At 40.1% G+C, this 15,487-nt stretch overlaps 1 protein-coding gene across 6 annotated transcripts in view; it reads right to left on the reverse strand.

The window, feature by feature from the left end:
• FBXO16 (F-box protein 16) overlaps positions 1-15,487 on the reverse strand; it is a 53,067-nt gene extending 37,580 nt beyond the window's left edge. The window contains exons 1-3 of one of the 6 annotated variants that reach the window (XM_005874606.2): positions 14,994-15,072; positions 10,047-10,182; positions 2,149-2,184 (exon numbers count right to left, since the gene is read on the reverse strand). In XM_005874606.2, coding sequence (XP_005874668.1) covers positions 2,149-2,184; positions 10,047-10,145 — 135 coding nt within the window. In that variant the 5' untranslated portion in view covers positions 10,146-10,182; positions 14,994-15,072. Of the gene's footprint in view, positions 1-2,148; positions 2,185-10,046; positions 10,183-14,993 lie in introns of all 6 variants that reach the window. The other 5 variants (XM_014546440.1, XM_014546437.1, XM_014546436.1 and 2 more) reach the window with 5 other exon arrangements.

The following is a 15,487-nucleotide window of genomic DNA, read 5'->3' on the forward strand; positions in this document are numbered from 1 at the left end:
CAAGGGCGGGGGGAGGGGGGAAAAGACACATATGTAATACCCTTTGTAATACTTTTAGCAATAAAAAAAGAAAAAAAAAGAAATCCAAGTATAGTTTTTAAAAGGAATCCTAATTTATTTTTAAAATTGAGATATAATTCACGTGCCATAAAATTCAGTGTTTTGAGTGTACAATTCAGTAGTTTTTAGTATATTCACAAGGTTGTATAGCCATCACTATCTAATTCCAGAACATTTTCATTACCCCAAAAAGAAATCTTGTACCCATTACAGTCAATCCCTCTTCCCCTTGTCCTCCAGCCCCTGGAAACCATTAACCTAATTTCTGACAACATGGATTTGCCTTCTGGACTCTTCATAGAAGTGGAATCAAATACTATGTGGCCTCTGTATCTGGTTTCTTTCACTTAGCGTACTATTTTTCAAGGTTCATCCATGTTGTACCATGTATCAGTACTTTATTGCATTTTCTTACCCTCGCTTTTTAAATTTTTGGTAAAATATACATGACATAAAATTTACTATTTAACCATTGTTAAGTGTAAAGTTTAGTGGCATTAAGTACATTCACATTGTTATGCAACCATCACCACTATGCTTCTGCAGAACTTTCTCATCATCTCAAAATGAAAATCTGTTTACATTAAACAATAATTTCTCATCTTTTGGCAACCTCTCTTCTACTTTCTGTCTCTATGAATCTGACTACTCTAGGTACTTCATCTAAGTAGAATCCTACAACAACATTTGTCTTCTTGAGCCTGGCTTATTTCACTTACCACAGTGCATTCATATTTCATGTTGTAGCTTGTATTAAATTTCCTTCTTTTTCAAGGCTGAATGATCTTCCACTGTGTGGATATACTACCTTTTGCTTAGTCATTCATAAGTCGATGGATATTTGGATGCTTATGGTTTTTTGCTTCTATGAAGATTTGTGTACAATTTTTTGCATGACCATATGTTTTCAATTCTCCTGGGTGGTAGAGACTATTAGATGGGACTGCAGAGTGATTTGATGAGTAATAAACATTGCCCAGAGATGGATACTTTGATCATGACCCAGGGATGAACAAGGACCACTGGGACTTTGTGTCTCTTTTAAGGAGAGAGTAAGAAAATCTTCGTTTGTATGAAGGACAGTTGTATCTTGCTAGGTAAAAGCATAAAGTTGTTCCTGTAACAACTTGAATAAGGATGTATGTGGATGCTAAGTAGCCAAATGGTTGAACTGTGTTGGTTATTAAGCTATTGTCTCTCAGATCCAAACTCACCTTTCTGTATTCTACTTTGTGAGTAGAGAAGACTGGGTCTCTATAAATCGTATTTCTCCTTTGATAGCTGACTCCCTGTTAAATGTTGTCAATGGGGAAGAGGGTACTAGAGGGAAACTCAGGTAGAAGAGCCTTACTCCTTTGTTTCCTTGCTGTTCCTGGCAGCAGCATCCTAACTCTTGACCCTGGCAGCAGCAGTTAATTCCAGGGTCTAATTTTTTCCACACTCCCAGAACCATCACACTTCCTCAGATATATAGGAATCAGCTGGTTGCTATCTACTTTATTCCTCAGAAGTCTGGGTCCCCTTGTAGGGCTGGTCCCAGCCCCACGGGGTCCTCCTTCTGAACTTCTGAGGTATCAGTAAAGCTGGAAAAAGCTACTTCCTGCAGTTCTATTTCCATGGCACCTCAGGGTTCACTTTTTGTCTTTTCTGTTTTCCAGTATTTGTTTAACCAGTTCTATTTATTTAATGTAATTATGTCTGGGCCTTGGCTGGGTAGCTCAGTTGGTTAGAGTGTCATCCCGATATGCCAAGGTTGCCAGAACATATAAGAAGCAACCAATGAATGCATAAATAAATGGAACAGCAAATTGATGTTTCTCTCTCTCTTTCCCTTCCTCTTCCTCTCTAAAATCAATAAATAAAAAATTTAAAAACATTAATTATGTCTATTAAAATAACTGGTCTAATTTCTATTTTCCTGACAACCATAACTGATAAAGTACCAAAAAACTTCTCAGGCTATGAGCAATCATCACTGATTACCTTACATCTAAACTGAATTCTTTGGGCTCTATGATAACATAACATATTATACAAGTATATTTTATCCGTTTCAAATATAGAAGTAAGTATATTTTAAATGGTTACCCATTTTCCAAGTAGAGCTCTTCTTTCTTCAAATACCTACAATAAATTAAAAATAATGGAATGATTTCATAATTCATGGTTCAAAATACCCATTACAAGAAAGATAGCATTAAAGTATCCATAAATAAGTAGTCTTTTCATTGTGTCAACTGAATATAAAAAGATTTCATTCTTGAGAAGGTACTTTACTTGTTTTTAACTTGGGCAAGGTATCTTTTTTATCAGTTTCTGCATGTGGAATAATTCATCTTAAAGAAGTAATAATTTTACCCGGCCACATATGAGAGGCAACCTATCAATGTTTCTCTCATCATCTCAAAATGAAAATCTGTTTACATTAAACAATAATTTTCTCTCTTACTCTCTCTCCCTCCCTCTCTTTCTAAACTCAATAAACATATTCTTGGGTGAGAACTAAAAAAAAAAAGTAATACTTTTTTAAAGAGAAGAAATTAGAAAAGAATGAGCCATGGCCAGTGTGGCTTAGTTGGTTGAGCATTGTCCCATGCACTGATAGGTCACCGGTTTGATTCCCAGACAGGGCACATGCCCCAGTTGCAAGCTTTATCCCCAGTAGGGGGTGTGCAGGAGGCAGCTGATCAATGGTTGATCAATGTTTCTCTCTCATTGAAGTTTCTCTCCTTCTCCCTCTCTCTATCTTAAAAAAAATTCAATACTAACATATATATATATATTTTTAAAAGAATGAAACTGTAAAGTGAAATCAACATCAGAATTTGAAAGATGAAAAAACTGACAAAGAAAACACAGTAAAATGGAGATCTTCCCCCCAAATATTTCAGTATCAATAGTTTGAGAACTTATGAAGTTTATGAACGAGCAGCTCTATTTTTATGTCAGTGTACACACATATTAGTAGGTTTACGTGTACTTATTATGCATCTCTGTGCTTACAACTCAGTGTTTAACTGTATAGGTTTGTTGTTGTATAGTATTTAGGACAGAAATCATGTATTATTCATCTTTCCATCTCCAGTATAGAGTGTTATACACAGTATATCACAGGTACTCATGTTTAATGGATTAAATGAATGTGGCAATGAAAGTGACAATGAATATACTTATGGATATATTGGTACATGTGAATTATTTAGCTATTGATGTAGAGGTGTTTTTCTGAGCATCAGTTACTAGTATATGTGTATCTTAGTGAGTGAAGAAGGGAAAACTAATGTGAGAATGTCTGGCAGGAAACTATGGAGAGAGGAAACAAGAAAAAGTAATGAACAGATGTAAGTGTCTCTCTCACTCCCACACATGCACCCTGTCAGCTTTCAAAATTGGAATCATTTTGAAGGTTGCCAGATGGGAAGGGGTTTGGGAGGATGGATGAAAAAGGTAAAGGGATTAAGAAGTACAAATTGGTTGTTACAGAATAGTCATTTGCATGTAAAATACACATAGGGAATATAGTCCATAATATTCTAATAACTATGTAGGGTGTAAGATTTATTTGGATGATCAGTTAGTAAGTTATATAATGTCTAATGAATGGGGTGTACACTTGAAACTAATATGTTACTGTATGTCAACTGTAATTGAAAAATTAAAAAATGATTTAAAATAAAAAAATTGGAATCAACGTTTTTCCCTTCCTCTTAGCACTACCTAAATTCTCTGGCACTGCAAGAATTTTCCTACTAGAAGAGCAACTCCAGCCTATTTCTTCCCTTCTTGTAGAGGAGGACGAGGAGTTGGCTTTATGCTTCTAATGGATCACACTTTCCTTCCTTTTTTACTCTCAACTCTAGTTTCAAAGGGCATACAAAATGAGGAGTGAAATAATTGGTTCAGCCACAACCCCAAGGCCAGCGAAATGTCAGTTCTGCTCTTGGCTGGAGAATCTCATACATCACAGGTAGGCTTTCTTTGCACATTAAAGAAGAAAAAGAATGTCCTTCTCTCCTCCTCACTAATTCACTGCCACCTGAGCTACTAGGACCCTCAAATAAACTCAGAATTTCTAGGTGAAAACAGAAGCGTACCTACAGAATACAGAAGATTCAAAAATCTGGATTCAAATATTTCCTGAACTCTTCTCCTCTCTCTAACCAAATCCAATCAGTCATCTATCACCCAAACCAAATCGTTAGCACCACCACTTTTCTGATGCCCAGTGACCTAACTCCTCCCAGCTCATATCCCATGTACAGCGCATGCTCCACTTGGTCTCTACAGGGTTTGCTATGATTCTCTAGTTGTTTCTGTTCATTTTATCTTTCCATGTAGATTACAACCACTGTCTCTACATACTCCACAGGTTCTGTGGCAGGCCCTCCAAAAACACTTGCTAATTGAACAATAACAGCAAAAAGCTTCAAAAGTCATAGAATTTTAGTGCTCAGAGAAATCCTAGAGATATTTTTGCCCAATTTCCTTGTTTTATAGAGGTCAACCAGAGGCCCAAAGGGGGTTACACTTACAGATTTTTAAAAATCACGGTTTCCACACTGTCTGTTCAGTTCAACTCTGTACTTGTTTCCTCCCTAGAACCTCGGTCTTCCCTGTCTTGACTTCCAGTTCGACATGCTTTGGCCTTTCAAAAGGAGGATGGGCTGACCATCATGGTGGCCAATGACAATAAGGAGCATTGGAAACAAAGGGGCACTGACTTGAAGGGGCCAGGAGAATCAGCAAGAAGTAGCAGAAAGGGAGTAGGGTGGGAGGTGGAGAGTGTTATTCAGGCTAAAACAATAGTTTTTAGAGGGCCAACCACCAAGCCTAAGCAGGGTCCAAGTGATAATGGAGAAAATAAAATGAAATAAAGACTGCTAAGAGAGTCACTTAAAATAGAGTCAGAGGCTATTAAGGATTGAGGCTTATGAACATCTTGTGCCTCAGTTCTCAGAGCTGCGTTTATATTGCTAAAACTGTTGCTAAACTACCTCATGGCTGAGCTATAAGCATCCTGGAGCTGAAAACATCTTGGAACAATTGCTACTTGGACACATACACTAGTAGACTTTACTTACTTCCTTGTTTTTTCTGCTTCCCCCATTTACATATTGGAACTAACCAATCCCTGTGAACCTAGCCAGCAATCCTTTTTTTGTATGAAAGAATTATATTTTGTGGATTTGTGTGTTCTTCCTCCTCCTCCTTCTCCTCCTCCTCCTCCTTCTCTATTTTGTGGATTTGTGTGTTGTTTTTTCTTCTTCTTCTTCTTCTTTTTTTAAAAATAAACCCTGCCTTTGCCTGCTCTCTCCAGAGTGCAGTTTGGGTTGCTACCTGAATCTGTGTCTATCAGATTGCAATCCTTTTGCTCAAATAAATGCTTTTTGTTCAGCAATGTTTTTCATGCTAAAACAATGAGTCTTTAAAGGGCCAACGATCAAGTCTAAGCAGGGGTCAAGCAAATCCAGTTCTTTATCAAATTAAATAAACCCTGCCTTTGCCTGCTCTCTCCAGAGTGCAGTTTGGGTTGCTACCTGAATCTGTGTCTATCAGATTGCAATCCTTTTGCTCAAATAAATGCTTTTTGTTCAGCAATGTTTTTCATGCTAAAACAATGAGTCTTTAAAGGGCCAACGATCAAGTCTAAGCAGGGGTCAAGCAAATCCAGTTCTTTATCAAAAGGCATCTAGACCCAAGTAGAAACTGACGGGACTGAATTGGGAGGGAAAACATTAAATGAGTTGAAACCTGGTTCTGACTCTACCCTTGACAAGAAATACAATTTGGGACAAATTAGTTAATTGTCAGGTCCTTAGTCAGAGTCTTATAGTCTCTGGCTGGAGGAAGTCTTCATTTCGAAGATTTGCAATCATGTTCTGCATCTTAAAGAGCTGGAAAACAAAGTATCAATTCAAAATGGAAATATAAAAATGGATCTTCTTTCTTTGCAGAATATTTATAACACAATTTGCTTAGATCCTGCTGTTAAATCAAAATCCTATGTTGTTATTTCAGTCTATTGATACTGCAGTTACATATTCCACTGTGTGACATCATTACGGTGTGGGAATAAGAAATTTAGGGGCTCCTCAATGATGATTGATGGTAACTAGGTGCTTTTCTCAGAACACCCTTCTTTAAAAAAAATTACTGATTTCAGAAAGGAAGGGAAGGGAGAGAGAGATAGAAACCTCAATGATCAGAATCATTGATTGGCTGACTCCTGCACATCCCCCACTGGGAGTCGAGCCTGCAACCTGGACATGTGCCCTGACCAGGAATCGAACCGTGACCTCCTGGTTCATAGGCCAATGCTCAACTAATGAGCCACACTGGCTAGGCTCTCAGAACACCCTTTTAAAATGTACTGTACTACATCTGTGAACCATACTCAAAAGAAATGTTGGTTACTTTCAATTCAAATACTAGATGGCCAAGAAATGCATATACTTTCAAAACATTCCTCCTCTCAAAATTCACAGCGCATGAATTATTTTGAAATCTGTTACATTTGTCTATGTTGATAACGCTGTTTTCCTAGGCATCTCAATTTGAATTCAATCTTTCTGCTTAAAGCCTGCAATGAAGTTAAAATCCTGTGACTCTTATTTTAGTCTGGAATAGTTACATATTTCACATTTTACTACAGAATAGAAGAAAATTAAAACAAAAAACAGGGCCTCAAAATTACACACTGATCATTGGTGACAAGTGCCCTGATCATAAATGTAGAAAACCCCTTGAAATTATTGTATGGACACTTTCACATCACCAGCTGTGAATATCACCCGAGGATATTTTTTCCATTGATTTGTGGGGTTTTTTTTAGAGAGACTGGAAGTGAGTGGGGGGGAAGAGGAGAAAGAGAGAGAGAGAAACATTGATGTGAGAGAGACACATCAACTGGTTGCCACCTGCACACACTCTGATTGGGGCCAGGATCTAACCTGCAACCTAGGTAGTGCTCTTGACTGGGGATTGAACCCAAGATCCTTTGTTGCAAGGGCCAACGCTATAACCACTGACCCATGCCAGTCAGGGCTTGGCGTCTATTTTTAATTCCTTTCATGCAGTCAGAATGCTAGGCCTGAAAGGGATCTTCAAGGTCATCTGATCCAACCTAATCGTTTTATAAAGGAGGACAGTAAAGACCAGAGAAGGTAAGGAGCTCCAGTCATGGAGGAAATTATTGGAACAGCATTTCTTTTAGGTTCAGAGAGGTAAAGGGTCAAATCCAGGCTAAGGAAGGAGGGATACAGACACAAGAAGGTGAGAGTCAATGGAGGGAGCTTCCAGGGTGACCCCATGTCTTGTGCTCCAGGAACCACAGCAGGCACTGGAGACAGAGAGAAAAGATAGAACTTCAACTCCTGACACATTGGTCGGAAAAAGCGATGAGAGCAAAGAAAAGCAAGCAGGAAGAGGCTTCCCAGAGAAAATGATATTTGATTGACTCTCCCAGAAGGCAATGAGGAGAGTATATGCAAAGGTGTGGAGGTGTGAGAGAGATGGCTCACCTGGGGGCCACTCAGGTGGCCTGGATATAGGATGAGAGGAAGCTGTGGCAGGGGTTGGAACTGGGCGGCTGGCTGAGGTCAACTCATGAAGGGTCCTCAATGCTATGAATGGGGGTTTGGAATTTACCCTTCAGAGTGGGGTCTTTAATTAGTTTTACGTAACAGGATTAGATTAGTATTTTAGAAATATTATTCTGGGATCAAAATAGAAAATGGATTAATAGGGACAGAGGCAGTGAAACCTGTTAGGGGGTTATTACAATGCACCAGGCAAAGGGTGATGAGCGTGTGAACTGAGAATGTGGAGCTGGGGATAGATGTAAATGGAGAAAAGGAGCCTGGGTGATGAGCTCTAGGAGGAAGGCTCCTAGAACTTGAAAATGAATTGGATATGGAGGTGGAAGGGTGCTGGTAGACACGCCTCCCTGGGCCCCTCACACTCCTAAATGTCTTGGAATATCAAGAATGCAAGGCCCTGACCGCCATTTCTCCAAGTTTTGTTTATAGGAAGGCAAACTTGAGTAATTCAGTGCTCTCTCCCTTTGGGACCAAGAGCAGGCTTGTTTACTATAAAAGCAGTGGATTCTCTGGCCTCATAGTTCCTCAGCTGTGACACAAACCCAAGGTGTGTGTAGTATTTACCTGGGCCCTCTGCATCGCTCCTGTCAGACAAGGCAGGCAGGGAGAACTGTCACCAACATGATGCTCATGCTTCACTGTGAGCGATAAAGTTCTTTGTCTCTGAAACCAGACTTTTGCATCTTTTACTATGAAACTGTAGTGTCTTCTATGCCATAAATAACAGGCTAAGTGATTAGCTTGTAAATTGGGGGAAACCAAATTCCAGACCAACAGAGAGAAGGAAGAGGTCTGGCTTAAGTGACTCAGAGTGAAGTGGGACTTGGTGTTTCACGAGGGGAAGGAACTAATGTGTAGGAGCAAGATAATGAGGACCGTTTTTGCTGATTTTACTGCCAACTAGTGTGGTCCTTGTAACAGTAATAGTTGCTCCTAGAACAATGAGGGGGTTAGGGACACTGACCCCCTACACAGTCGAAAATCCATGTATAAATGGACCTGCACAGTTCAAACATGTGTTGGTCAAGTCACCTGCACTGATAATAGGAGCTCACAGACCTATTGGTAAATTCTGGCCCTACCTGAAGCAGGAACAGAAATCCCCAGAGATTGGCATGATACCGGGCATGATATTCAGCTCCCCCCACCCCCCTTGCAATCCTTTGTTTGGTGTATTCTAATAGTGCCTCCCCAGAATGCAAGTCATAAATAAGTTCTTAGGAGAAACTGAGTCATGTGAGTAATGGGATGAGATTTATTCATTTTATTTATTTGGTTAAATGTCCAGCATTATCCAGGAACTGCAACTGTAGCACGAAAATGTGTTTTGGGGAAATTCTTCATAGACCACCCTCTGCTCTCTCATAGACTACCCTCTCCTCTCTAGTGGTTCCAGCAAAGAACCAGTGATAGAAGAAAAAAAGCATTTGGAGTGAGAGAGAGGAGCAGTGACTAGAGCAGTGGTTCTCAACCTGTGGGTCGCGACCCCTTTGGTGGTCGAACGACCCTTTCACGGGGGTCGCCTATGACCATCCTGCATATCAGATATTCACATTACGATTCATAACAGTAGCAACATTACAGTTATGAAGTAGCAACGAAAATAATTTTATGGTTGGGTCACAACATGAGGAACTATATTTAAAGGACCAGAAGGTTGAGAACCGCTGGACTAGAGGAAAGAACAAATCTAAGAAATTTTCATCGCAGGTAGGTACTCTGTGTCTATTGCCAGCCTTGTCCACAAAGTAAGGGCTCAATAAAAAAATTTTGAAAAAAAAAGTCTTCATTTTTTTCATCCATTACATTCCTAAACAATTGGTATTCATATTTTGATATTCAAACTTTTAATACTTTTATTTATTTATATTTTAATTGACTTTTTAAAAATTTTTTTTATTGATTTCAGAGAAAAAGGGAAAGGGAGAGAGAGATAGAAACATCAATGATGAGAATCATTGATTGGCTGTGTCCTGCACGCCCCCTACTGGGATCGAGCCGGAAACCCGGGCATGCACCCTTGACCAGAATCAAACCTGGGACCCTTCAGTCTGCAGGCTGATGCTCTATCCACTGAGCCAAACTGGCTAGGGTAATTTAGAGAAAGAGGAAGGGGGAAAGAGGGGGAGGGATAAAGGGAGAAGGAGAGGGAGAGAGAGAGAGAGAAAGAGAGAGAGAGAGAGGGAGAGAGAGAGATATTGAGATTTGTTGTCCCACTTATTTATATATATATTCACTGGTTGATTCTTTTATGTGCCCTGACCAGGGATCAAACCCACAACCTTGGCATATCAGGATGATGCTCCAACTGAGCTACCTGGCCAGGGCAATACTTTTTCCCCCCTTTGAGGCATGAATGCAACTAATAAAATAGCTCTGGTAACTTACCCGATCATTCAAAAGCTTATGGTTTAAGGGTGTCCAGGTACTCATCTTTGTTTGCATTTTGGGACCATCCGTGCTTTTTGGAGGTGCAAATGCCATCATGAAATAACTGGGTATTCTTCTATAAGAAAAACTAGACCTATCAGAAGAAATGAATCATATCTTCAGACTACTGAAAATACCAATACCATACAATCTTTTAGTATGTTGAGAGAAGGGATTGAAGGGAAGAACACTTGCTGGGAGCACTTTCTATGTATGCTCAATTAAAGTTCATAACAATCTGGTGAGGTGGTAGGTTTTAACTTATTACATAAAGAAATTGAAGCTCATTTAAGTTACATGCTCTGCCCAAAATTATACAGACTGGAACTGGAAATCAGACTCGTCTATTTAACTCTATTTTCATTGGACCACAGAGGGAAATCAAGGCTCACTCCTAGCTAAGAATATACGACATTGGCTTAGAAAGAAGAGGTATTTTAATTTATAAAATCACTAGAGGCCTGGTGCATGAAATTCGTGCACTGGAGGGGGGGGGGTCCCTCAGCCTGGCCTGCGCCCTCTCACAGTCCTGGTCCCATCGCTCCTTACCTCTCGGCTCTCGGCTCCTTAGCGCAGCTGTGGAGGTGGGAGAGGCTCCCACCACCACTGCTACCCACCACTGCTACGCTCGTCAGCCGTGAGCCCAGCTTCTGGCTGAGTGGTGTTCCCCCTGTGGGAGCGCACTGACCACGAGGGGCAGCTCCTGCATTGAGCATCTGCCCCCTGGTGGTCAGTGAGCATCATAGTGATTGATGGTTCCAGTTGTTCTGCTGTGACGGTCGCTTAGGTTTTTATTATATAGATAGTGCAATATGAAACACTCCTTCCTTGTCCTGTGTGATTGTCTTCCTCCCCTTTTAACTTTCTGACATCTAAATAACAAGGGTTCTACCTTGGTACCATATTTAAGAAGTCGAGTGATGTAATATACAACACTAACCATTTGGAGATGGACAGTTTTGAGTTTATTGAGGGAAATGTGCTGTTTTTCAATGCCCAGTATATATTTTCCTTCATTTGATGAAAGCACTATAATTTCCACGAGGAATTACCTTTCCCTCATTGTTTAGAGTTTGCTGGGTTGGTTAATCAAAGTGGCCTCCCCTTCCCTGGTTACAAGACGGAGCTAGGCCAGTTGAGATTGACGCTGGCTTATCCTTACTTTACAGCAGAGGTGGGCATTCAAAGTAGCACTGGTACTCTGCTAGGTTGTTCCTGCTGCCTCATCCCTCAGAAGCCTCTGGCCTTGTCCATTTCGTGAGCCACATGACATCCTTGCAATAAACTTCCTCTTTTGCTTACATTAGCTAGGATCTGTTTCTATTATTTACAACCAAAAATGTTTACCTCATATGGGTCTGATCCTGGTTCTACAACTTAGTAACTGTATAACTTTTTGCAAGTTATTTAATCTACCTGAGTTTCAGTTTCCTCAATTGTCAAATAAGACTGTATATATATGTCTACACCAGAGGTGTGGGCCTTTTTTTCTGCCAAGGGCCATTTGGATATTTATTTTATTTTTAAAAAATACATTTTAATTTATTTTTAAAGATACATTTTTATTTATTAGGGAGAGGGAGAGAGAGATAGAAACATCAATGATGAGAGAGAAACATTGATCAGCTGCCTCCTGCATGCTCCCTACCAGGCATGTTCCCTTGACGGGAATCGAACCTGGGACCCTTCAGTCTGTAGGCCAACACTCTATCCACTGAGCCAAACCAGGTAGGGCTGGATATTTATAATATCATTTGTGGGCCATACAAAATGATTGACTTAAAAATTAGCCTGCTATATTTGGTCAAACATTTAATGAACTCACCCCTAATGCCTTAGCAGGGCCAGACCAAATGATTTCACGGGCCTTATATGGCCCTTGGACTGGACATTCCCCACCCGTGATCTATATTCAACTGCCTCTGTGAATATTACAGAATAAGGATCCAGCAGACTGCCTGACAGATAGGTGGCCTCAATAAGTAGTGACATCCTTGCAGTCTTTCTTAGAACTTCCTATCATTCACAATCGTTCATAGAGTGCCTAAATACCTGTCCTTTAGAGGGCCGTGACAAAATATTTTAAGGTGGAAAACAGTTACAGCAGATTGATGCCAGTGTCAATGTATATCCTCCATGTTTCTGCCCTCCTTCCTCTCTGAAGGTGGGCTTCATGTTGAAAGGCAGTGGTGATGACTAAAGGAATCAGGGCTTGTCTGTCTGATCTATGGGTTCCAAAAATTCTTCTATAGCAGCAAATATTGGACAATTAAAGAACAACAACAATCATTCATTTTAGGCTTATATGGGGTTCCCCCAAATGCTAGATCTGAAATTTTTGAGGCTTTCACTAGACATGTAATACTATCTCTCAGGTTTAAGTTGTAGGTGTAGATAAAGCCAATGTTTTCAAACCTCAGTGGCGTCATTAGACAATACCTTCCTGCAGTTACCTGCTGCCATCATACCACTGGGACAAAGGGGGCTCAGATCAACCCTCACGTCCTTCTCAGCCCCCTAACAGCCAATTATCTAAGTCACACCTATTTGGCTAAGTTGCAAAAGGCATAAGAAATGACTTCATTGCTGTATTATTAATTGGCAGCTATAAAAGTACATGTGAGTAGGCAAATTACAGATACAAAGCATGGTCACCGAGTCTAGATCTGCCTAGTTAAAAACTACATATTTCTTTTTTGTCGTTGTTGCTATTTATCTACATTTGACCTTCCTTCTTATTAAACCAGGTGTCTTTAATTTTTCTTTGAGGGTCAAATAACTCTTTGAGAATGTGATGAAAGCGATGAATTTTCTCCCTAGAAAAATGCACATGAACATAAAATTTTGCTTACCCCAGGTTAAAAACTCCTGCTGTAAGCCAAGAAACTCTCTCTCTTCCCACTTTGTATAGGAAAAAAAGCTAGGCAAAAATTTTGAATTAGGACAAAGGAGCTTTTCTAGGACCTCCCCAAGGCCCCGCACTGATTGTTTTTTTTCCCCTGGTTCCTCAAAGCTAGAAATTATTTGAACAAGGCTTTCTTCAAATCAACCTGAGGGCAATTGGTATTCAGGAGGTGGGCCTGGCCAGAAGAAACAGCCCTCTTGGTAATACAGTCCTGCTGAAGCATGAAAATGGGGTGTCCTACCCTGTCTTTTGTCATCATTCCTTCACAATTTTCCTCCTCTCCTCATACCAGAAAATAGGCAGTGTGCATATCTGCATGCACATACATGTTCACGGTATAGACCACTCAGGGCTATTATAAAGACAGACGCTTTTAGATAACATACACAAAAATAATTGCCCCCACTCCAGCAACAAGACAAAGCAAGTTTTCCCCCCGCCTTCCACATCTAAAGCTCGCTGGTGCTATTTTTGTGACCTCTTTCCTCCTTCATGGCTGTTCCTGAATGTTTATTTTTAATTTTTCTTTGGAAAAAAAAAGGAAGAAAGAGGACCTTAGCCCCCAACGTATGGTTCTGTTTCCATGTTTAACAGCAAGGATGGATCCTCCTGTAGAGTTCCAGGGGCCACACATCTCTAATTCCATCTTCCAAGTCATTTTTCATACTGTCACCATTACTCAACTTTGCTTAGGACCTGTTAGGCCTGTATTAGAGGTACAAAGGTATGAGTTTCTACTTTAATGGAGCTTATAGTCCACTATTAGAGAGTTTCCTCTTTGACAAATAAAAATTATATATATTTGAAGTGTACAAGGTGATGTTTTGGTATATGTATACATTGTGAAATGAACACTCAAACTATTTAATTATTACCATGTTAATTTTCTCAGTATGAAGTAGGTGTGTGTGTGTGTGTGTGTGTTGCGAACACTTAAGATCTACTCTCTTAGTAAATTTCAAACATACATTATATTACCTATAGTCACCATGTTATACATTAGGTCTCCAGAACTTATTCATCTTATAACTGAAAGCTTGTACCCTTTGACCAACATCTCCCCATTTCCCCTACTCCCAAGCCCTTGGTAACTACCATTCTACTTTGTTACAAGTCTGACAATTTTAGATTCTACATATAAGTGAGAAACCTCATTACAAGTGCTGTGATTATTAAATATATTTCTTTGCATATTTGTTTCCAAGTGAATTACTCCAATTCCACCTCTCAGTCATAAACATGAGAGCTGAGTGTAGCATGGAGAAACACTGATATGAAAAATTCTGGAACAAGGAAGCTATGATTAATGCCATAGCTTAATTCATAACATTTGGATTCTCAGATAGTCTGTGGAGTAGAAGGAAGAGAATCATTTGGAAAGGCAGTTAGGAAAATGAAATGTCAATCTCTCTGAGCAAAGCAGTGCCATCATCCTTCAGAGTACTCCACCTCCCTGTATCTGCTCACAATTACAGTTAATCAGTTGAGAGGTGTGAACGTTTGAAGCTCAGCCCAGGAACCTGTGAAGCTTTCCTGAAGAGCTCTTTGTAAGACTTTTAATTCATAGTCAAATTTTAGAAGCCCAAAGAAATTATGTGGGCATTCAAATACTTCTAAAACTACTAGCAACTATTACAGAGGTGGTGGTAATCTCTTAAAATCCATAGGGCTTCTCTATTCCAAATATTGGGTATTCATAAGTGCACTCATTTTTTTTTGAAGCATTCACTATTTTGTTTGGTTTTGTTTCTTGGCCATCCATCCATATCACTATTTATTGAGGTATTAGGATAATACTGGACACATTGTATTAAATCTTCAACAACCTGAAAGATGCCTTTAATCAGCATCCGATCTAATAAAAGAGTAATATGCAAATAACGGAGCAAAATGCAATCCCCAGGAGCACTGACAAGGCTTGTGAGAGGCCCAGGCGGACCTGCGAGTGGCGCTCTGCAAAGAGAGTCTCCATCTTTTTCATGCACTACCCACTGCCTCACCTCTTTGAGCTGGACTCCCTCGTCAAGCCTCAAGCGCTGGTGTTGCCATAGCTGCTTTTTTCTTTGACTTTGCCCAGCCCCCACCCTCCAGCTTCCATTAGTCCAATCATCATCTATAAATCCTTTCGCTGGCATCCGGGGTCTCTTAGGCAACAATGTGTGGTCTCTTGATTGGCCAGGAGATCCAGGAGGGCTGGCTCCAAAATTAGGCACACGGATATAACGAAAAAGTGAGAGTGCCAAGAAGGTGGGAGGGGGTGCCATCTCCCAATATAATGCAGAGAAAGATAGATGCAGCCAATTCCGGAAACAAGCAGCATCGAAAGCTCCCATTCAAGACACATTTGTTTCCCAAATCAGGCCAGCCTCCTGAACGTGCCCAATTATATTGCTCTGGTCACTCCGAGCCTCCGAAATATAAACTCCGTTTTTCCGGGTTTTAAGAGTGGCCAACAGGTAAAAGAGGGTTGGAAGAAAAAGAATTCCCGACTGGC

Source organism: Myotis brandtii, unplaced genomic scaffold, assembly GCF_000412655.1.
Source record: "Myotis brandtii unplaced genomic scaffold, ASM41265v1 scaffold447, whole genome shotgun sequence".
NCBI classification, from domain to species: Eukaryota; Metazoa; Chordata; class Mammalia; order Chiroptera; family Vespertilionidae; genus Myotis; species Myotis brandtii.